At 37.4% G+C, this 23,934-nt stretch overlaps 1 protein-coding gene across 2 annotated transcripts in view; it reads right to left on the bottom strand.

Annotated features, from left to right (window-relative positions):
- Positions 1-1,348: 1,348 nt before the first annotated feature.
- CACNA2D1 (calcium voltage-gated channel auxiliary subunit alpha2delta 1) overlaps positions 1,349-23,934 on the bottom strand; it is a 375,032-nt gene continuing 352,446 nt past the window's right edge. For both annotated transcript variants that reach the window (XM_064702957.1, XM_064702956.1), the window contains 8 exons: positions 23,430-23,501; positions 22,823-22,975; positions 22,671-22,723; positions 18,427-18,482; positions 18,136-18,265; positions 16,690-16,802; positions 13,653-13,735; positions 1,349-5,921 (listed from right to left, as the gene is read on the bottom strand). In XM_064702957.1, the coding sequence (XP_064559027.1) occupies positions 5,805-5,921; positions 13,653-13,735; positions 16,690-16,802; positions 18,136-18,265; positions 18,427-18,482; positions 22,671-22,723; positions 22,823-22,975; positions 23,430-23,501 (777 nt within the window). In that variant the 3' untranslated portion in view covers positions 1,349-5,804. The remainder of the gene's footprint in view (positions 5,922-13,652; positions 13,736-16,689; positions 16,803-18,135; positions 18,266-18,426; positions 18,483-22,670; positions 22,724-22,822; positions 22,976-23,429; positions 23,502-23,934) is intronic.

Here is a 23,934-nt window from a genome sequence, read left to right on the forward strand (position 1 = left end):
CAAGCATTGCAAGGAACACTGGACTAATAGATGCGACAATGAATGCATTTTGTAATATTTTTGTTATATAATGTCTTGATTTCTGTAGATGGTTAGCAGCAATAGAGCTGCATTGGACAATGTGAAGTCATCTCTCAAAATAATACAATATGACAGGCCAAGTGCATTCTGGTTTGATTTGCACAAGGGATGAATATAGAATATCTCACTGCAGTGCAGCCATTCCTGTATCAAACTGATGAAGTCAAAGATGCTTATAAGTTCCAGAAGTGTGGGGGAAAAACCTTGAAACCTTGTGTTGTCCAAGACTGTTTTCTCCTTTACTTAATAACTAGTGCATTGTAATACAGCAATTAAACTAAACATGTACAAGAAAGGGATTTTGGGGATTTATTTATTTCTACATCTTAATGGCAGTCAGCCTACAGAAATCATGGAGGAGTGCATTCAGCATGTGGGGATAATCATGTAGTTAGGCAGCAATGTTTAATCTAGTTGAGGCTGGTAATCTCTGGTTGTTGATGCACAGTGTCATGCACTGCCTTGTAGCATTTCCACATGGGTGATCTATTACTTTGCAGCACTAGAATCTGCATTTGATTTCTTATTCTCTTATCTACTCCTCAGGGATCCAATAAATCCATCAGAATTTTACAACTGCCATTCTCTCTAGGCTGTGTCACACTCGCAGTCAAGGATTAAATTCAGGCTTCTAAAGCAGTTGCTACTTGCAGCTTTCTACCCTGCACTTCAGAGATTGCCAGTGCCCCTGCAGGAAGTCTGAAACCCAGCAAAGAACCTCCTGGGCACCCCAAGCCTGTTTATTGAGGTACACACATCCACTTTAATTATAGTCCTCAGCTAAGAACAGCAGCAGTACAGAAGCTGACTGGATCATGAGTCAGTTTTGGTCAGAGGTGGGGATAACAGCTTGGGCAGGACCCATCTGATTTTACTCTGCTTCTCCATGTGAATGAACCCTTGGACTTCATCAGTGTTTATAAGTTAGTAAATGGCAACCTTTCCAAAAGAAATTGTTTCAGGACAACAGGGATACTTCAGCTGTCTCAGACTCAATTTACTGAGAGCTTTACAGACTCCCAGTTTTGGGGTTTTTTTTCTTTTCCACTTTTTTTTTTTTTTTTCATTTTCAGAGTCACAAATAAAACAGAAATGAAGGTTGCTGGGCATCCTTCTCTGAACCCCATGAAGACCTGTGTTAAGTCACTGTCTTCACTCTCCTCAGACAATTAGGTTTAACTACATGAAACACAGAAGTACTATATAGCAAATAATATAGGCTTATTTACATGTTTTTATTATACAGAATAAACAATAAAATAGTTGCTGATTTTAAATGATAAACTTTTATTCTGAATATACTGTTTTTGCACAATAATTAACACAACAGTTCTAGGATTATAAACTTTTTATAACATTATTGTACAAATTTTTACAAAAAATTATTTTTTTTCCAGGCTTGTCAAGTTCCACAAAAGTGTCAAGAGAACACAAGAAAAGGGAGAAAGACCTGCTTGCCTTGTAAGAGCAACCAAGTCTTTTTTTGCAGAAACGCACACTGAGCATTTCAATAAAAATATCCCAGAAAGCATGATCCAGACATTCCATACAACACAAGAAGAGAAGACAGCTTTGTCAGATCACAATCGCAATTTCATGGCATCTGAACAAGACAGTATCCCTTTAGCCTCAGTGAAATATTTCTTCAAGATGATGTTTTTCTTTTAAACCATAAACAGGACAGATGCAAGTAGCTGGGAACAGGGTGAGGCTAACTTTTCAAAAGTCTTGAATTGTATTCAGATGCTTTGTTTTAATCTTTTTACAATAGTGTACAATGAGTATTAACAATATTAACATTGTGGTATGAACAAAATAATAATAAATGTGGCCTTTGTTAAAGGCTTGGATGTCTGATGAAGTTAGGGTAAAATTTATCCTAAGAAAGGAGTTATTAAGATTTCACCTTAGGTTGACATTCCAAAAACACTCGAGCGCATTGCAATGCCTTTTTGGCATTAATATATTTCTTAATAACCAGTGTGCTAGCATCTGAATTTTTGGATCAGTGGTACTGAGGTTGTGTTTTGGAATTAATTTATACTAAACATGTTTGTTATGTGTTAATGGGAAAAAAAGGTTTTAATGTCTTTTCAGTGACAGCAAAAAGCTCTCAACCACAGCAAGTAACACTTGGGTTGCAAAGGTCACTTAAAAGGGATACTGCCTATTTGAAACCAGTAAGGCCAGGTTTTAAGTTAATAAAAGGAATATTGTAGGAAAACTTACAAATGGCAGCAACACTGTTGTTTTTGTCAAGTTAAGCAGTAAAGCCTCAAGCATTAGAAACATGAAAAAGATCATACTAAAGTCTTAAAGGTACAGGACCTAAAAATCTTGTCAATCAGACCTGCTATGTCATGTTAAAAACCTGTTACAAATATGGACCACGGTCAGTGTTTCGGCAGTAATGCTGGTTGTTTAAAAGAAAAAAACTAGAAAGAAACCTTTCATGTTAAGTCCTCAGATCATGTTCTGCACAATACCATGCTGTAACAACTTTACTGGTGGTTACTTGTCAGATGTACAATACACTGCATGACTTTTGTGTGAACTGAACCAGTCACAACAGTTCCCTTCATGCTATTAAAGGAGCTGAGCATCCATTGACAGAGCCTTGCATCTGACTTTAAAAACCTCAGCTTTTTACAGTATATCATATCTTAAAATATTTTAATTTAAATTTTAGGCTCAAGCTTCTTCTTTCAAAGACAAGAAAAGATGACTATGATGCACTGTGAGAATAAGGATACTCTTCTGCATGAGAATTTATTCATGCAAGTTATTTCTATTAGACTGGTATTGACATTTTGAGATAGCTGAAGTTCAGATTGCATTTTTGGTCTATGTTTTTCATTTTGCAGATATTGGGGTATTTAAAAATAGTCTTGACAATGACTTGAATATACTACAATATATAATTTCAAAGTATTTAAAATACTACTTTCAAAAGTATTAATAAGATGGGAATCATATTGACTAAATGTTTATATACGTCATAATGTTAGCTGGAAGGCCAAATATTTATATAGAAACACATTTTTTCAGGTAATATTGAGGGGCAAAGGAGAGGAACAAAGGACATTTCCCACTTTGGATCACCAAGGAGGGCTGTGTGTCTGCATGGCATGGGCTTCTCCCTCCTCTTGCACTGAGCACTCTAAGGGAAGTGGGATGAGAGCAAAAGCCACAGATGTTTCCTGTGGCAGCATGAATTTGTGCCATCTTTCTTTCTTCCAACAAACTCTAATCAAATACTTACTGAGTAACTCTGAATATGGCCTACCAGCAAAGGCAAAGTGTTTTAAACAGTGCAACTTGTCCATGAAGGGTTTCTTTGGGAAGCTAAATGAAAACTATAGAGAACATATTATACTAACGTGAAATTAAAAGAGCACAACACAAACCAACAAATACTTAAAGTAACCTCAGAGTAAAAGCAGTGAGTGCAGTAATTATTGGCCTAATCCTAGAAAACTTGCTCCTCCCACAGAACAACAATTGACCACATTAAGGAAAATCACTGGATGCAGTCTTGGCATTAGAAACACTCAAACCAAATTTTTATCAGGTGGTAATTGGTGCTAGAGTGAATAGAACTACAGCACTGTGACTAGAAGGAAGAGCTCCAAGTTTATCTTCACCCTTATCATCAACATTAGCTGACCTTCCCTGGGGAGGACCTGAAGTCATCCAAAACATTTAATTGTACTTTTAATCCTATGACATTGCTAGGTATAATTTTTTTAAACCTAGATTTAATCACTGATCAAAAGGTCAGGATTTCTGTTTTTCACTCACCGTATTTCCAAACATGAGAAAATACACAGCTGGAGCCAAGGTACATGAAAAACAATGAACCAGCCATGATTACAACTACAGTAGACATCTGATCGTTCAAGCCATGCCATGGCTTGGAGTAGCTTCCTCAGTTTTCATAGGATATTAATGCATGCCCAATCATTTTTTTAAACTTTTGGCATGATCAAAATTATATCAATCAATTGCCAGCATATACATATTGATGATTTGCATTTTTTAATTTTTTTAATGAGCTAGTGTATTGTGCCATATTAATATTTGCATATTGCAGTTGTTAGCAGAACTGTACAATACCAGCAGAGTTGCACATTCATTGGTTTAGCTGTCTTGCAATACTGTTTAGTTCTGAAAACTAGAAAAAAAAAAGCGCAAATCATATTTTGCATCAACACTATGCTACACTGTAATATTGTAATTTACTGCACCAACCTGTATCACCAATGAGGTTGTATAAAAACAACTTCTAGAGTTATTATTCACAATCAAGTATCAATGTGCATACATATAGATTCAAGGCTCCCCATTTGTTTATATTTTTTCTAATCGCAGCAACCAGGTCATTTTGCTGTTAAATATGCTATTTTCAATAATAAATAGCAACAGCATAAGTTTTAATATTATGGGTGGGTTCATATGAAGAAAACAAAGGGGGAACCTGATATGAACCTTAGAGAACATATACTTCCAAAAATAAATGTGTTAAATCTGATTTTTATATTCTTAAAATATCTGTACACAGGTTTTCATGAGATCGCTATTCTGTAAAAAATCCACCTCAACCCTTTTGTTACAATAGCTATATTTACCCTATTTTCTCAGCTTTTTCATTGCACAGTATATTCAGAGCTCTGTTTCATAATATAATGTAATATGATTTGATTGCAACACATTGCAATGTTCAATTTCTCACACAATACAAGAATCACTCTGTTATCTTTTCAATGAACTATACTCTACCATCAAAGAAAACAAACTGAAAAACAATAACTTAGCATCATCATCATGCAAAATACCCCTGGAAACCAACATTCAAATATCACAAAGACATTTTTTATTCACAAGCATTTTTGTTTCAGCCTTTGAAGAATTTCTACTAGCTTTATATGTAACTGCATTGTGAAAAGGAGGTGAATATTACATTTAAATTAACAAGTTTTTTTTTCTGACAGAAGATTATACCAAGTTTAAGATGAAAATCACTTTTTTAGTTACACTCTCCAGTACCTTTGAATTTTGAAAAACAGTAGTTTTCTCCCTTTCCTCCTTTCTACATACAATATCAACCTACCGAAGCTTAGCTGGCTGTAGGATTCATTTTGGAAAATTAACCACTCATCATAAAGCATTCTAATCGTGCTGAACTTCTGGTGAAGACTGGCCAATATTTTCATTTTACTCAACAAGTTTGGACAAAAGTGATGTTAAAAGCAGCCATTGTGGTGCTAGTAATTTGTATTGGGGAGAACATTTTCCTTTTTCTTTTTCTTTTTGGTTTTTAAACTTTTCATGTAAAAGAATATAAATCCTGAAGATATCCAAAGCTTAAAAGAAACAAAAAACCATATACATCAGCTATTGTTAGGGGAGCCCTTTTACATGAAGTCATCAAGATTACAACAACAAACAAATGAATAAACAGAAGGTTTTAGCTTTCCCCAGCGGGGCAGGTACAGAAATCAGTTTGGATGGCGCGGATGATGCAGCATTCACACACGGGTGAGGATCTGACACTCCAACATGCAGGCGTCGTGGCGCCCCGATGAGTCCCACAACGCGCGGGAACCAGACGCGAGCGCTGCTCTTCTGCTGCTCTCTCAGCGGCTGACCCTTTCGGAAATGGAACTGAGGCTATCGTTTTGGCCAGGTCTCGGTTAAGTTATGCAGGTTTTGGTTTAGCAAGGTCATAACTGGCAGTGTCTGCTGCCAGATAACAGCCAGAGCAGGGCCAACTGAATTGCTACCATAGACCACAGTGATGGACTCAGACCAGAGGCCCCACCGCAGTCAGCCGAATCCTCCTGCCGACAAGAAGAGAAGAAATCATTTAATATTAATTACAGGGAAGCTGCTGGAGAGGTAACCTACAGCTTAGTTTTCAATGTTTTGAACTACAATTGAGGCATCATTTTTGGTCTTATATGTGTTATTTTGCTAAAAACAACAGTAAAATAATCCCTGGAAGTTCCCCTGATTTTTGGTACAAAGAGTGGCGCTATTACTTTAACTATAAACATCGGAGGATTAAATACTTTCAAGGTTTACAGCAAAACTGTATGAACTAGATGGGATACTTACACCATCCATCTAGAAATGCTATGGAACATACCTGGGGGCCCCAGTAAACACCATCTATATTGCTTAAAATTGCATTCATTTTAAGATTGTGAGTATGACTTTATTGTGAGAAAAGATAGAAGAACAGATAACTTTTCAAGTTTGGAAAACAAACACAAAAATATGTTTATGTCCATTTCATCAAATGACTGCACAATAAAATGAATATGGTCTGCAGGTGAAGATATGATCAAAGAGAATGAAAATCCTTTCTCTGCCTCTGGTGCTCTATTCAAGTACAACAAGGAAATTTTCTATTGCACTACTTGTACATGCTTGATGCAGTTTGAAGCTCTCTCTCATCTGCACTGTTGTCATGCATCAGTAACTATTCCTTGTGCCACACAGCAGTCACACCACTCTTCCTCATTCCTCTCCACCATTAATTGCTGATCTTTGGTCTCTCTTTACTTATAATGGTTAATACCATTCACATTTTGGACTTATTCATTAGTCTGGCTGAAATACATTCGATACCTGTTCTGGAGCCCGTAACACCTTAAACCTTGTTTTTCAAGACTGATACAAACTCTGATTGATACCTAAAACACCAGGAAAATTTTCCCATCTCCACTTTGTCTGAGAAGTCTGAGATTCATGGGTAGCTCTAAAGGCTGAAAATATTTGGTCTTTCTCTTTTTTTCACAGTATTCTGCACCCATGGTATAAAAAGACACTTTCCATTTTCCAAAAGATTCCAAGCCTCCAAGGGCAAGAAAACAATGTAGGTGGAAAGGAATTTGGTATGTTAGCAACTGGGGAAACTTCTTGAACAGGAGCAATATGTGCAGGGAAGGACAGACAACTGAATCTGACTGTAACCGACTGACTCCTGGCACAGAAATTAAAAAGTATATACATAACAGAAAGCAGAGGAAGGCCAACAGACAGAGAAAAGCTCCTAGTTCAGACTGACATGCCACTGAGGCATATGCAATTAATACTTAATATACCCCAGACAAGACTGGGGTGGGTGTGTGTGGGTGTGTGTGGATATGTGTGTGTCTATAAAACATAAAATCATGATAAATAAGAAAGAATCATTAAACAAGCTTTAATTTATTAACAAATTTCCTTAAGCAAATTTTGCATTCCTTAAGCAAAACTTCCCAGCTTTGTAAGAATAGCAATGCAGGACATCAAGTTTAATCAAATGGGCAAGAACAAGAAAGTACATAAAAATGGCAGATCCAATATAAACAGGAAATGGACAGGGGGGGTTTCAAAGTGGTTCTTTGAAACCTCTTTGCAGAATACACTGAAATGATAATAGAAATTTTTTGACTAAATTAAAAACACAAAGCCAAATATGATGTTAGGGCAACTCCTTCATAACAGAGGTGTAAAGACATAATTTGGGAATTGCAGGGCATAGGAAAGACCTTCAATGAGTTCTTTATACCAGCTTTAATGGGTGAGAATTATAATGCTATTTATTTTGCAAACAATGCATTCTTTAAAGCTGGTAGGTTTCCAAAACAGTTTGGGAAAAAATATGGAAAATCAGATAAAGCAGACAAAGTAGACCTAGTACATTATCAGGAGTTATAGCATTGACCAAGAGTCTCTTTTAGAAACTTGGATGCAAAAAACTGCAACAATCCCAAGCCCTAAAAAAACCCCAAAAATAGCATTCAATTTTCTTAGAAAGAAATAAAAATTCATTTTGTCCTAAAGCAAATACCTCATGTTGTTTGCCATTCTTTATTAACAGTAGCTTTTTCCAGATATAGCTCTTTCATGTGTAAACTTTATAATTTAGTTGTATAGTTTTGGCTTAGGCCTTTTGTTTTGTTTGGTTTTGTTGCTGTTGTTTTGGTTTGGTTTTATTTCTTTTTGGTTGATTGCACTCTACAAGTTCAAAATTCCTAAGATTTCTGGTCAACAAGAAGTCCTAAGTGAACTCTGCTAACACCAGATTTGTACAGGATGCTAAGATTTCAAGATGCACTGAACATTCTGGTTTATTTAGTTTGGCTCTGTCACTATTTGCATCTGCATTGTGTCTTGTCATGCAGCTTTATTTCTATTTAAAGCACTTAAAAATAACCCTGTTGCTTCTTCCTTACAGTGAATACCATCAAAAACAGAATTATCAGCAAAGGTTTCCTCTCACAAGAATTCAGTGAATGGTACTCAGTGTTACCTCTTGGTATTTATTATTCTTATCACTGAAATTACTTAGAAGAGTCATCTTTGAAGAAAGAGTTGAAAGCAAAGCAGGAGATTTAAAATTTCCAACAGACAGGAGATGTCTGGAGAGTATAAGTAGTAAACTGAAGGTCTTAAACAAAATTGTGCATATCATGAAGGGAAAATAACTTTATAGCAAAAATGGCATCCAGTATAGCAAGTGGGCCTCCACATATAGAGTTATACAGGACTCAGCCTACGTAATCTTGCATTACACCAAATTATGCAAACTATGTTGATAAATTAATCCTACCACCACATCTTTTTGAAAAAAACCTTCCATTCTGTTGTCTCTTTCTATCTGCTGTATGAGTTTTGTTATTTTTTAAACTACAGCACAATTTCTCAACCGCTCTTACATTCACCAGTCATACAATGTAATATTCCTATTGGGTGGAAATGAAGTATTTTAGTATCTTTTTTCCCTTCTCCCTAAGACTACACAGGGAAATTTTTAAAGGATTCACAATTCACAAGTAGAGGATATCTTGGAAGCCTCATGCAGAACAGTCATCATCTTATTATGAACGGCAGCATTAAACTGCACTACACAAAAGCATACAAAGCTTATACACATATTTAAAGCTTAGTGAGATTTTAACCTCATATTGATCAAAGCCACATCAAATTTCTGAGGTTTGTAGACCAATTTGCAGTGGTAAACCAGCAGTTCTGCCAAGAACAATTTCTAAATATTGTCTCTGGAATCAGTTAATTCTTTTGTGTCGTAAGCTAAAACAAAAATACTCGTGGCAAAGAAGGTACAGTAAATCCTATCTAAATTAATTTTTTTCCCCACAGAATTTCACACTGTAATTTTCTTCTGTTCAACTCTCACTGTTGTCAAAACTACAGGAAATGTGAAAATATAAAATAAAAAAGAGGACAAAATCTGATTTTGTTTATTTACATGAATTAAAACAATCAACAGTCCTCTTGAAATAAGCAGGATTCCACCCCAATTTAAAACTAGATTGAGGAAAATGTCAGTTTTGAATGGTCTTCAAATTGCCCTTTTTTAAAAACACTTCCCCTCTACCCGAGCTTTAAGAAAACATTTCAGCTGTTTCATGTTAATGTTATTTTTGAGATTTCTTCTAAAGCATCTTATAACAAAGATATACAGCATTGTTTTATCTTCTCTTTACATTATCTTATCTTTACCTCTTCTAGTGCAATTAGACACTGAACTATTTTTAAGCAGTTTCACTGAAATTTTCCAGCTCATGACATTAATCACACAAATCCTGAATAACAGATCAGCTGGGGATGTCCTCTCTTTGTTGTCTTCAAAATTATGTGTGTGTATTCTCTTCCCTTTGAAGAGAGAGAGACTTGTAAAAGAAATTGGAAAGAATTGTTGTAGGCTGTTTTCATTTCACCAGAAGTGTATGAGAAGTTTTTTGCATTCATTACAGCAAATTTTCTTGCATGCTTGAGACAGAAAAGTGTCAGATCCAAATGTCATCTTCTTCATGTCATGCCTTACTAGGACAACTCTAGGTAAGGCTGTTCTACAGCATCACATGCCAAGAAAATTATTTAGCACTTTCAGAATGGAAATGAATGCTTTTATAAAACCATAACTTCATTTTTAAGTATCAAAACAACATATTCATTGCTATATATCAGCATTTCCTTGAAGACACTTCCACTCCAAAGTTTTAAAAATACACTTGGAACTATAGATACATATATACATATATACACTAAGGCTATAATATACTTGTTTCTCCTTTAGAAGTTCACTATAACTACTTAATGTACTAAAACTTTGTTTTTAAATGGTAACAGTTTATCAGAACTCACTGTGCTACTCTGACTTTGAAAACAATGTCTGCCCAAAGAGCTTCTGATGTGGCCTTGATACCAATGGATTACCTCAGTCATACCTTTTATAAGCATGTATTATAAATGTTTCATATTACACTGTGAACACCTTTGCTTTTACTCAAGAGTAATTCCAGTTCCAATGCATGGTCATTCACAAATTTTGGGTTACCCTCCTTTGTCTGGGCTACCAGACAAAGTTGACAAAGGTGTGGAGCTCCCCGTGCACAGACTGGGACACAGGCAATTCCATTGGGATATATCCAGTTGCCTGGACTGCTAATCACCCTCAAAGCTCCCACTGACATACCTGGGAGCTGATGGAAGTAAGACATTCCCAGTGAGGGCTAAAAACTTGTACAGTTCTTTTCTTTCGTCTCAGGCATGGCAAACAAAACCAGTGTGCATGTACACAGTAAGAGCAAGCCATTTGAGGCAGTGATAATGACTATTTTGTTAGCCTTAATGAAAAGTAAAAAAAAACCCTTCAGGTTAGTGAACCTGATCAGCTGGATTGTATCTGTGTTGGCTTCAGTGATTTTAATATAACTACACAGATTAATGTCCAGAGAGAACCCGTTTCCAAAATCACAAAGTTATTAAAAACAAGATGGATGAACAAAATTACCTTTATAACTTTCTGCTGCCAAAAGCTTATCAGCTAAAATTATATTCTGGGTGTTTCCCACCTTCAGTAGAAAGCACATTTTGGGCAGAAAGAATTCAGCTCAAGGTGAGTCTCTGCTGCTTTATGCACATTGGACAGTGGCTTTTTAATTAAAGAAACTATGTGCAGAGCAAATTGCATGAGCAAGAACATGAGATGCTAATCTAGATTTTAATGTGAAATACTACTGGCTTAAAGAAAGGCCTTTCACCTTTTCCTACAATCTTTTGCCATGGTTGTGCAAGTTCCTAGGTTTGCAAGAAACTACGTCATTTAAATACAGAATAAGAAACTTCAAAATTACTCAAAAAAGAAACTGTTAAACAGAATTTAAATTTTTCATTTATGTTCAAGGTATATTAATTGAAACTTCCCTTAAGTATGGAGAGAATATAAATTACCATAAAAATAACTGTTCTAAATTTCAACTTATTTCAATATTTCATTAATTTTTAATATTTCATTACACTAGCTCTGAAAAATGCCCTGAAAGCTTTTGGCTCTGCCTCAGTTTGCTTTACTTTGATAGACATGTGAGTATCTCCCTCTAGTGGTTTTCAGAACAATGTTGATCAGAAACCCCTTCAGACACACATTTTTTGCTCTCTAGCTCAGCAGTTCTCTTGCAGATATGTCACTTGCACAGTGACTCGTGATGCAGCCCCACACCATCAAATGCAGCACAGCCCAACAACCCCTTCTGCTGTAATCAGGCAATTAATATGTTTAAGCCGCCAAAAATTAAAAAGTAAAAAAAATATTATTTTACTGAATTCCCAGTTTAACCAAATTGATTCACACCATTATCTTCAATTATTTACTGTTGTGTTCATTTGAATGCAGCGAAAACTCCTTGGTCTTCTCAATTATAACACACACACATATCACTCATCCTTTCCACCCCTAAGTAAAGCTTTACTTTCACAGGTATGCTGTCTCTTCTATTTGCTTTGTATCTATTTTTATCTATGGAAAAATCTTTCTTCTTCTGTTCATTTTAACAAGGACAAGGAAAAAAAAATTCTTAGAAGTGAAGGATGCGGACTCAGCTGGTACATGTGCAATCTCAAAGAGCCAACCATACAAATCCAACAGGTTCCCTTGTCTTTGTATGTTCAATGGGAGAGGCCCTCATGTTTAGTAATTGTGATTTATAAGGCTCCAGACAGGTTTTTTTCATATTTAATTTCCCTTAATATTGCGACAGTAATTTACTCCAGATTGTTGCTTTTGGGACTCGCTTCATTCTGTTTTCTTTTGTATGCTCAGTAAGTAAAAAAGTCTGCTAATTTTTTAAGCCAAGAACAAAACAAAAATTAGAGAAAGTAACTGACCATCCACACCACATGAAAACTTGCAGAAAAATGAAGATAGGAGCGGACATCATGGCAGAGGCACGACTCGTTGTGCATATAGGCTGATCCTATTAATAACGGGCAAAGTAGCAAGTAGAGGAAAGGAAAGAAAACACAGAAAAAAAGACATACAAGATGAGATATCATGCAGATTGCTGGCAGTTAGCAGAGTTAATGTGAAAGCATCCACCCAAGAGCAAGAGATTCACAGCAAATTTTGCAAATAAACTTAATCAAAACAATCCACTGTTACAAAACACATGACTTACACATTGATCAGCACATCAAGCTAGTGAGCAAGAGTTGTACTTTCACACACAATCATATCAGGATTGTTTGGAATATTTACAATGGCTGGATAGCTTTTGGATTTTCAAAATCCCAAAATAGCTTTTGGGTTTTCAACTTTATTTAATTTTTGTTGGCCAGTAAGAAGACTTCCTCTTTAAAATAAAATTCGGTTACCAGAAAAATGCATTGAATACCAATTCTCTAAACTTTTTAAATGCTACTGACATGTCAGTAATTGTGCCTCATTACAAGAAAAGCAGAGAACATACTGGAACAAATTTTGGTATACAGCAGTTATAAACAATTAAGTACACTGGTTTGGGACAAACTTTCCACTGCAGAAATTGCAGGATTGCATGAGGCATTCAAAATGCATTTATAAATTTTTTATTGTAACAAATGCCAGGCACTTCCTTGTTCAGTACTATTTGAGATTTATTCTGAACAACTTGAATTCACCGTAATCTCTTGAAAAGTAACATAGAAATAAGATTAAAAATAGTTTAGATATGTGGCACAGTTATAATTTTTCTCTTTCAAAACTAATGCATTCAACACAGAAGTACCAAACAGCATAGTTTTGGTGATTTCAGTAAAGCAATGCACTTTTAAACCTGCTAAGAACATGACCTAAAGGCAGTACAATTTGCAGAATTAGAAACAATGTCCTAAACCATATTAAAAATTTAAATAATTTAACAATACTTTAAATAATATTTGGAAAAATTAGTATAAAAATACTACTTCTAAGCCAAGATTATCGTATACTTGTGCAAGCCATTGAAAAACTGAGTTTCACAGTACCACACAGAGACCAACAGTTTTGCACTCACTGATGATACTTTAGTGGGAATCATGTGTGAAAGTGCAATGGTTATAGGACAGGCAGATAAGAAAGCAGCTGTTAAGTTTATGTTAATTGAAATAAAGTGGCTATGGTCTAGAGTGAACAGTATGTTTAGTGATAAAAAGGTTACCAGGCACCAAGGTACAGCTAAAAACATTTTTCACTGATTGTCTAAAGCTGCTCTACAATTGTTTATAGGGATATTCTTAGAACCTTACAACTTCAATTTTACCTGTTTGGCTTCATCAAAACAGATTTCGGGACCCTTTCTGTATCTCGGTTGCTTGACCATTTCACATGGATTTGGCCCTTCATCTGTTTCTCTGGTTAAGGAGTGTCACTCTTTTTCATGCATTGTACATGAGCAGGATCAACATTCTGTTTTTATTTTTATGGCAGGAGAGAAGATTTACACTAATTCAGATAGTGCTGAAATAAACATCAATATTCACAGCTCCTTGTTTAAATTCAAGAAACCCAAACCAACCATTTAGATAAATCAAAATAAAATACCTTCTTTTTTACTGCTATAATAAAGAAAATAAACCTCCTGCAGAACTTATTAGTACATTTTCAGGAATGTAAACAGAAATAAAATAAAAGTTTAGTTCTTTTAACATTTTCTATATTTCTCTTTTATCATTGCATAAATATTTCAGAAAATATTTCATAAAACAGTAAACTTTCAACGGTGCTGATTAGTTACAATTTATGTTACCCTGCCATAATGAAGATACACAGTAAAAGCAATGAAACTTTTTTGGAAAAGCAATGTCATTTACAGGTGGAACATAGCAGTGAAAGCCTACAAAAACTACTGGTTCTATTATGGGTACACTTATATATTACCCCAAATATCATAGAAAAGAGTGTGCCACTGTAGGCTTTGTAGTAAATGACAGGAGAACTACTGAGATCCCATTAGCATTTCAGTGATGAAGGCAGACAGAGAAAATGCTGTCCATACTACCAGCAGAACAGCAGGAAAGGGGAGCAGTGACATACTATTAATTAGCCAACTGAATATATGAGGTACTGCTTTAGCTCACATCTCTGAAATCTGTAATTGCTGGTGTTAAAGTGCTCTTCACACTGCACTTCACATGTGCCACTGGCTAATGAGGGGCACAAGTCATTGCAGCAGACTTGAAAGGCATGGATATGGCAAACTGCAAAACAGCCTTCTGGTGAAAGCTGCTTATATTACCATTCAGTATGCTAAGCTTTCTTTTTGTTCCACTTGAGATGGTACACATAATAAATCTATTAAAAGAATAGAGTGCCAGAACATATCTTAGTAGCTCTAATTTACACTTGAAGCAATCCTGTTCATGCACTACCATGGAGTAGTATAGCAGCTTCAGTGCAACAAGTGGAGAGGCCAAAGCAAAAAGAAGACAAGATGATGGGAATTTATTTCTGTAGTCTGCATCTGCCTTCATTCAGACATTGTCAGATTCATCTCCCCTTTTCTCAGCTGTGGCTCAACTGAAAGGAAAGTTGAAACACAAAAATGTTCCAGGAGGCTGCATAAGCAAAGCTGCACCAGCCAAAAGGAAGCAAAGTGTAATAATAATCATCTAAATAGCACCCAAAGGTCATTTTGTCTGCTTGGGTGATGTTATGCTACATCTGCATTTCACTATGTACCTTAGTTACAGAAAAGAGTTGAATAGCTTAGTACTGCATAGTTGAACAAAAATAAAACAGTTCCTTTAGTCAATATAAGCCCTCCCAGCTGTTCTGACTGCCATTTTAGGTAATTTACTTCTTTCTAGTAGTTTTGGGCTCCACAGGGAAATGCAAGTCATGTGCCCCTTCCCATCCATCATGCTTCATTTTCTATAGTGAGTGCTGTCCATAAATTCAGACAGTGGAAACAATTGATCAAACTGTCATGGACTGAAGCCAATTAGAATATTAGGCTAAGTTTACATAGCTCTGTGATGACACCCCAATGTAACTTCCTTTTCAGCCCAAGCGTAGATGGAATTCCAGTTTTATTAATGTGGCAATGAATGCATTGCTTGTGCCAAAGAAACACAGTCATCTGTACCACCATCTGCTTTTCTTTCAGGAGTGGGAGAGGCTGTCTCAACTAACTTCCTGACGTGGACGGAGGTATTACTAATTGTTTTCCTTGTTCTGTCACAGTAATCCAAATTATGGTTTGATTTACCACTTCTGGCATGCTATCCTCAAGCCTACGTAGAAGAGAATGGCTGAGGTGAATTTTTCCTGACCTAGAATTGGTTTTATGTATTTCCATTACCATCACCTGCAGTTATCTACTGCAATGAACAGCTAAAGCAGAGAGATTGGCACAAAGGTGGTTGTGAATTAAAACAGTCTTTCACATGGTTTTAACTTCAATGCTTGTGTTGCAAGAACTCTGTCTAGCATGTAAGCCACCTGTGTCTCCAGCCAGCTCTGAAAAAATTCTGTACAGCTGGATGAACTCTAGCCTTTGATGGCTGAGGCAGTTACCACTAGAAGTAAGCTCGTCTTTGACACTGGCATACAATAAAATGCCTTCATCAATCAACCAACATGCAGCACCTCAACTTTTCATGGTCAAACACTCCTATCTGGCTTTTTTTTTTGTTATTTCTCTAGACAGACATACCCTGGTCTTTTTTTCAGGTTGAACAAACCCAGGACACTCAGACTTTCCCTGCTTGTGCTCTCAGATGCCAACCTCCTTGGTGACACTACCCTAGACTCCCTCCTGTATGGCAGCGTGGTCCTGGGGAGCACACAGAACTCCAGATGTGGTCTCACCAGTGCTGAAGAGTTGGGATGGATCAGTTCTCCCAGTCTGCTGACTGCACTCTTGCTGTCATAGCCTGGGAAGTGACCAGCCCACTTCTCTGCGAGGCACTGCGCCAACTCACTGTCAACTTCTTGCCCACCATGAACCTCCAGCTTTTTTCTGCAAATCTTCCTGTCACTCTGTTCCTAGCCTGTCCAGCTGGGCAATTAATCTGTCCTGGGCCCAAGATTTTGTATCTGCTTTTTTGAAACTTCATTAAGTTCCTGTGAGCCATTTCTGTGTAAATTCTCACAAATAACAGCTTTGCTCTCTACCTCAATGACTGCTGCCTCACATGATTTGTGATATCACCCACAAATACCTGCTACTTCAAGTATTCCAGTGGCCACCATGGTAATAACGTAGATAAGTGATTCATTTCTCCCCCAATAGATTCCAGTATCCCATGGCCAAAAATCAATCCACACTACTAAATAACATGGTTTTTAAAGGATACCCGGCTTCTCCGCTTGCATCAGTGGCTTTGGGTCACAGGAACGGCACAGCAGTTGGCTGTCACTAATAATGAACACTAGATTGGTGTTCGAAATCTTCTCTGCATGATAAAGTCTGGGAAAAAAGTCAACAAAAACCTATGTTTAAATGAAGTAAGGAAAATCATATTTGAGAAGGACACACAGTATTGGAATAAAATAATCCAGCTTCACAGATTTAGTCTTCTTGCTACTGTGTATCTTTTTTATTAACAAACAGTAAGAAAGATTTATAATAAATTTTGTAATCTTTTTGACATTTCCATCGTACCCTTTTTCAACTAGACTTGTTAGTGAAAAAAAATGGAAAAGAGCATAAAATGACTTGAGTTAATAGTTAGCTCTGTACTGCTACCACAGTAGCTGTACTGAGAAATAACATCAGTTCAGCATCAATTAACACAAAAAAAAACCCCCAAACCCAACCACAAAAACAAACAAACAAAACCCCAAAACATAAACCTGTCTGTAAGGAGGTCAAGAGAGAAGCATGGAGTATGCATGTCATGTATTGGATGTGAATTTCTTGTATTTTTATGTCCAAATAATTCTGCAAAAGGTATTTAAGATAGTAGGGTCATTTTCAGTTTATAAATAAACCCAATGCATACTAGAAACATGGAGGAGGAAGTACAGGGGTTGAAAAAAGGTCTGTGTGTTTTGACCATTCTCCAAATCTCGCTCTCTTTCTTTCCTGGCTTGAAATACTGTCTTTTTTTTTTTTGTTTGTTTGAAATCTGGCTATTAATTCTAATTTCTAAAATGCTTTCAGAAGCTCAAAATGTATGCAACACCCTAGCAGGCTCTTTTATGAAACAGAAATCTAGGTCTAAGATGCTATGTTTCTGTAGTATAAATTTTTTTCACTTATTATTGAATATCATCTTCAAGAGGCCCCTTATGGTGTCTGGAGAATAATTCTTTTAATAAAAAGATAGAATACCTTCGTTTGCTTTATAAGACTCATGGCTCTTAAATCATAAGCATTATCAACTAGAAGATAAATTAGAAGATAAATTGTATAATCTTCTTGACTGTCAAAAATTCTGATACATAACCAGATTAGAGAAGATCATATCCCTTGGGATGCTGCAGAATGCTTTTAAGTTGACATAATAAATTAAAAGAAAACAAACTGGGACAGAGATAAAAATACAATTTCCATGGAGCAGAGGCTATAAAACAAAAACTGACTAAAGCATTTCTACAATTCTTTAATGATTAAAATTAAAATTAATTCTAAACAAATAAAGAGAATGCAATTTTCCTGCTTCTATTCTTCTCTGTCCTGCTTATGTGAGTTTGGTGAAGTTTATCCAAAATATATCTTTGCTTTTTATAATAGTGTCCCTATATTTTGCAAAATAAATAAAATCCCGAAGTAATTACTTATATTGAAGAAATTTTACCTGGAGCAGTTTATACAGTCTACAATCCCACCAAAGGATTTATCATTGTTTTCAAAGAAATATTGAGTTTGCTCGGTGATACAGCTTGTTTTAGGCAGGGCAGCACCGAAATCATCATCTTCCATATCAGCTGATATAAAATAAATAAACAAACAAATAAATAAATAGATAAACAAAGAAATTACATTTTTAAATCACAGACACAATGGGGAGACCCAAATATGTCCCCTGACCCAGATTCTTACCTTCTACTTTACTCAAAGTTGACTCTTTAACATTCTTTTGACTTACCTGCTTCAAGGAACCGTGGAAAAGTCAAGCTCAAAAACAGCTGCTGTAAGATAGACCTGAACACAGAAAGACAACAGATTTATTTTCAAAGGTTCTTTTTCTTCTTTGCATTTTAATGCATACTAAGAAACTACTGAAACATAAGTTATTACCAATATTTTTTAATGCTTTTGCCAGTTATCAAAGCTGTATTTCTTTAAACCTTCCAGCATGACTCTGGTTTTCTTTTCCCACATTTTCACAGGTCTTTCACACTAATCTTTTATTTTACTGTTCAGATTTGCTGTAATGTGTGCCCACAAGTCACATAATGGAAATGTTATCACACCATCCCTGCCCCCTTGTACACCTCTGTTGGAGGTGGAAGAGGCATGTTGGTGTTTCTCTGCAACTTAAGCCAACTGGAACTCCTTCCTAACACACTCAGGGAACATGCTCCCGAATTAGATACTTTACACTCATTAAGGTTCATTCAATCTCTGAGAAGGAGATCAACACTGGAATACTATATTTTAAGAAGCACTACTGTAACAGTTGACTTTTAAAATCATCTCTATTCTCGCTCTTGATCTATGGACTACATTTTCTTCCTATATATGCTGCTGAAATAGGCTTAAAGAGCTCTATTTATTGATTCCTTTTTCTTCACTGATGATGGCGTTTTTCCAATTTTATTTGCTTAAAGTAGGTACCAGCTTGCCACATACACAGACCTTTTTTCCTCCACCAGCCTGTCAAAACAGGAAGTTCAACAGGAATATTCTCTGACTTCCTGCTTCTCCTTAACCTTCCTAATTGTATTTTCCAGTTGTCAAGTTTTAGGCTTGCTTCTACCCACAAACATGACCCAGTCTCATCTCATTCTGTTCTAACACTTGCTCTGCAGAGAGAACGGACTGTATAATTTCATTCAACATGACAGTTTTTTTTCTCCTTTTCTAGTGTGATTCCTGTGTAAAGAAGCTGAACATGCCTGTCACCTTTCCCATGGTGGCATTCCCCAAAGGAGTTCTGGATTCACATCCACGACTCCGTGCTTTGAATCATCAGAGGGACAGCACAGAGCAGTTATGGATCAGAAGAGACACGATTCTATTCAATAATAATGCAATTTGCTGACAGAAAACAGTAATCCTTTGTAATGGCTTACCTCAGAGTTTACAGAGAACTGAACAAAAAAGGCAGCCTGGGAAAACTCCTAAATCTCCTGACTTAAAGGAGCATGAAGGAGAAATGACACGCACGCTCTTAACCAAATGCTGATGTATCCCATATAAATTTTGAAAATGATAGCTCACACCTTTATCCCACATTTTTTGCCTGAAACACTATAGCTTTCTTTAATAACCTGGTTTCTCTTATTTCCCTGTACTTGCTTTTGCCAGGTGCCTCACCGAATCCATTTTTTGGTCATCTCTTTTCACTTTGCTTGCTTAATGGCCTTCTCTGCCTGCTTCTGACCTAGATTCCATTAAAAACATGGCCATAGTAAAGTACTTTAATGTTGTGCTTTCAAGTTAAACATCACACAAAATAAACCTCAGGTCTAAATTGAGACCAGACCGCTGAGTCTGATTTGAACACTGATAAACTGAAGTTTCTCTGTTTGAAAAGAACTCAAATTTCTCTTCTGGATTATTGCCCATCTCCAATTTTTGAAGCAAGAAAACCAAGACTATTTCTCTTCCTCTTCACTAAATGTAACCAACAATAAAAAGCAACATACTGTCTTCATAGTGCTTCTGTGAGAAAATTATTATACAGTTTTTCGGCAGTGTCATGGTTTGACCCGGAAGGAGTGGGAATTCTGGGAAGCTGTGGTCAAACCAATGAAGGTTTTGGGTTTTATACTGACACCTGGTGTAGCCAGTGGGGTTTGGACACACCTCCGAGGATACACAGGGGTTAAAAGCAGGGCACTGCCCTGGCACTTCCTCTTTGGACATCGTCGGGCGAGGAGGTCGGGTCTCTCTCCCCCGCCCGGCCCGCGGCTGCTGGGCGGGGGAGGGGCGGCCGTGCCGTGGGCCTGGGGCCTGGACAGAGGTGGGGGTTGAGGGGGCTTCGAGGATGGAAGGGTGGGGGAGCCCCAAGAGACATCGGGCAGCCAGCCCCCCCTCCCCCAGGAGAGCAGCCAGCGAGAAGGGGGAGGAAGACTGCCCGGCCGCAGCGGCAGCGTGTGGGCAGCGTGCGTGGGAGCCGTTCCCGTGGGAGCCGCTCCGGGACCGACAGACAGAGACTGAAAACTTTTAACCCTTTCTTGCATGATTGGGGCCTTGCAGAAAATGCTAATCCTCCTCGAAGCTGAATAAGAAGGGAGATGAGAGATGAGATGAGATAAGGACTTTGGCCCGGAGATTGTGGAGATGATTGGATGGGGAGAGATGATCTGGAGTGGCCTTTTGGCTGGACTTTTTCTTGTAGCCATGGACTCAGTTGTTCCTGTGACACAGACTGCATTTAGGGGGAGGCAGTGCCTCAAAACCAGGAGGGTTCATTCGTGAGGACCCCCGGCCCCAGGGGGTTGGAAAAATATGGGGGGGACAGTTGTCCCAAAAGCAGAGACTGTGCCTTTTTGGAGTGAGACAAGGCATCCTTGAAAGACCACCCTAAAAGCAGCTCTGGCCATGTCTCGGTGGTGAGAGCACTGAGCATGGAAGGAACATGTCACAAGCGGCAAATGGACTTTCCGGGCGGTGCCGAAGTGACAAGGAAGCATCCGAGGTTTTCAGTGTGTTTCCAGAAGCCTATGGAACAAGAAGGACTCCTTTTCCTCTTCATGAACTGCAGTTTGAGTATACTAAAGTGTCGTGCCGGGCTGGGCAGTTGGTATTTTTGAGAGAATGTATTGGATTGGGAAAGTCAGGGAGTGGGGAGGAGGAAAAGTGGTTTTTGTAAGGTTTTCAATTTTTTTTCCCTTTTTCTTATAGTCTTTCCCTATTTCCCTGTAGTTTAAGTAATAAAATGGTCTTTATGTTTAAGTTAGAGCCTGTTTTGCTTATTCCTGGTCACATCTCACAGCAGACACCAGGGTGAGGCATTTTCATGGGGGCACTGGCTCTGTGCCAGGCTCAAACCATGACAGGCTGCTACATGTTTTAACACTTAGCTTTGTAAAGGAGGTAATTTATTCCAGTTTGGTAGTTATTATTAGGAAAAAAAGTATCATGAGTATTTAGAAGAAGGACCAGTCTCCAAGGGTGCAATTCCCACCACAGCAAAAGCACCACATCCATGCCAATTCCTTATCCCCATAAGGAAGGTGCTGAGGGAAGTAGCTGCTATGAGTGTCAATCAACATGGCTCTGAAAAAGGTAAAATACCCCACCTGAGCCCTGTGCCAGCTCTGCATTCCTCAGCAGAGAAAAACATGGGCCTGTAAGTGGCTGCAGACAAAGGCCACAGAAATGATCAGAGGATGGGATACTTTTGCCATAAGGAAAGGCTGAGAGAATTGAGGTTCGCTCTGAATAATAGGAGGCTCCCTGGAGAGCCTTCTTGTGGCCTTTCAGTACTTAAAGAGGGTTTTTAAGAAAGATGAAGACAAAATACAGCAGGACCTCTCCCAGTAGGACTAGGGGTGATGGTTTAAACTAAAAGAGGGAAGATGCAGACTAGATGCAAGGAAGGTATTTCTTACAATGAGGATGGTGAAACACTGGCACAGGCTGCACATAGGGATGGAGATGTCTCATCTCTGGGAACATTCAAGGTCAGGTGGGATGGGGCTCTGAGCAACCTGATCTAGTTGAGGATGTGCCTGCTCACTGTAGGGGAAGTGGACTGGATGACCTTTGAATATCCCTTCTAACCCAAATGATTCTATGATTCATGTGTTTTGTAAAATGATTCACTGAAAAGCAACCATTGATGTTCTTAGGACTTCTTGCTGGAAAAAGGCAGAGATGATATTCTGAAAGAGGGAACCAAGTGATCAATAATTCAAAACATGATAATTTAGACTTCACAACTGCTCATCATACTTAGGCCATTAATCCAAACTCTGCTTCCTGAAGCTGATTTTGTAGTTAGAACACAATCACAAAACCTGTCAAGAGCAGTTCTTAATTGAACTGTTGACAAAACAGTCATGTTTGAGACATAGCTAAGAATTTTCATTATGAGAAACTGCAGAAACAAAGGGTCCAGAGAACTTTTATGGAGGAAAAAATTCAAGTCAAATAAAGTTTCAACCCACTGAATAATTAGAGTTTGTATACAGAGATTTCCTACACACTCATACTTACCAGGCTGCTGCTGAAGCCCACCATCCAAGCTGCAAAATATCTGTTATTGTAGGCTGGGGAAAAAAAAAAGCAAATAAAACAGGTTATTTTATTTATGTAAACAAGTGCAGACTTTCAATGGATTGTCAGCCACTGCACACGGGACTACTGACCACATAAGCAGAACGAAGTCCAGCTCCTTGCTTTGGTTCTTCTTCAGGATCACAGACTGACTGATAGTCATAAGACTTGTTAAAGGCATACAGGGACATGTTAATCAGGTTTCTCATCAGGCCAGGATCAATTTCACCAAAGAATCTTCCAATCTGATGGGGGGCAATACAGAGAGATAAGGTAAAACACTTCCAAATAGTTTTCTCCTAACAAAGTACACAGTTCTAAATTCCTCAGTTAGACAGTGACTGTAAAATGTAGTATCAATGGGACCTTGCCTGGGGAAGAGCAAGAAGAATATGAGAAAGAAGGTGTATGGATAACATAGTACTTGTCCTCACCATCTTAAGTCCATTGGCAGCCTACAAGCCCAATGGCAAAGCACAAAGAATGAAACTTGGTAGCAAGTTTGGTGTCTTCATCTATAAAGAAAACTGTAAAAAACACCAACAACCCCCCTAGAACTTCTGATCCAGCAATATTTCTGTGATTCAGAAATCTTTAAAATCTTTAGAGTAAGTTGAGAGTTAAATGCTTTTTTTTTCTTTCTCTCTTTGAACTTCTTCCTATTGGTTTTCATGTTCAGCTCTTAAAGAATATACATACCTGTTGTGTATATTCATCTCGATTGGACATCAAAAGAAATCCACCATCATCAAGGATAACACAGTCCACATGCTATTGTAAGAAAGTGAAATATGTTTACAGGAAAGATTTGTCAATAGAACACTCTGTAAGAAGCAACTTTTAATTTATTTTTTTTTCCAAGACATCAGAGTATCTTCAAATCACAAACCAATAGCCAAGGGCCAATTTTAAGTTATAATAATTAGCATTATCAGTATAATAAAAGTTGTAACAGATCAAAGGCTTATTTGTGGCTTAATTTCATAAAAGTTGTTTTGCAAATTCTTATTTGCTCAATACTTTGTTAGTTCCAAGAGTGCTATATCCTTATTAAATCTGATTATAACTGGAACTCAGTTCATAATAAGGGGCTACAACTTCTCATGTGCTTCAGCCATGTTAAAGTACTTTTCCATTTGCAGATTTCAATGGTAAAAATCTTAAGGGCAGGCTCCCAGCTTGCTAGGTGTGATTATTTTCACTT

This window comes from Zonotrichia leucophrys, chromosome 1A (genome assembly GCF_028769735.1).
Source record: "Zonotrichia leucophrys gambelii isolate GWCS_2022_RI chromosome 1A, RI_Zleu_2.0, whole genome shotgun sequence".
Classification (NCBI taxonomy): domain Eukaryota; kingdom Metazoa; phylum Chordata; class Aves; order Passeriformes; family Passerellidae; genus Zonotrichia; species Zonotrichia leucophrys.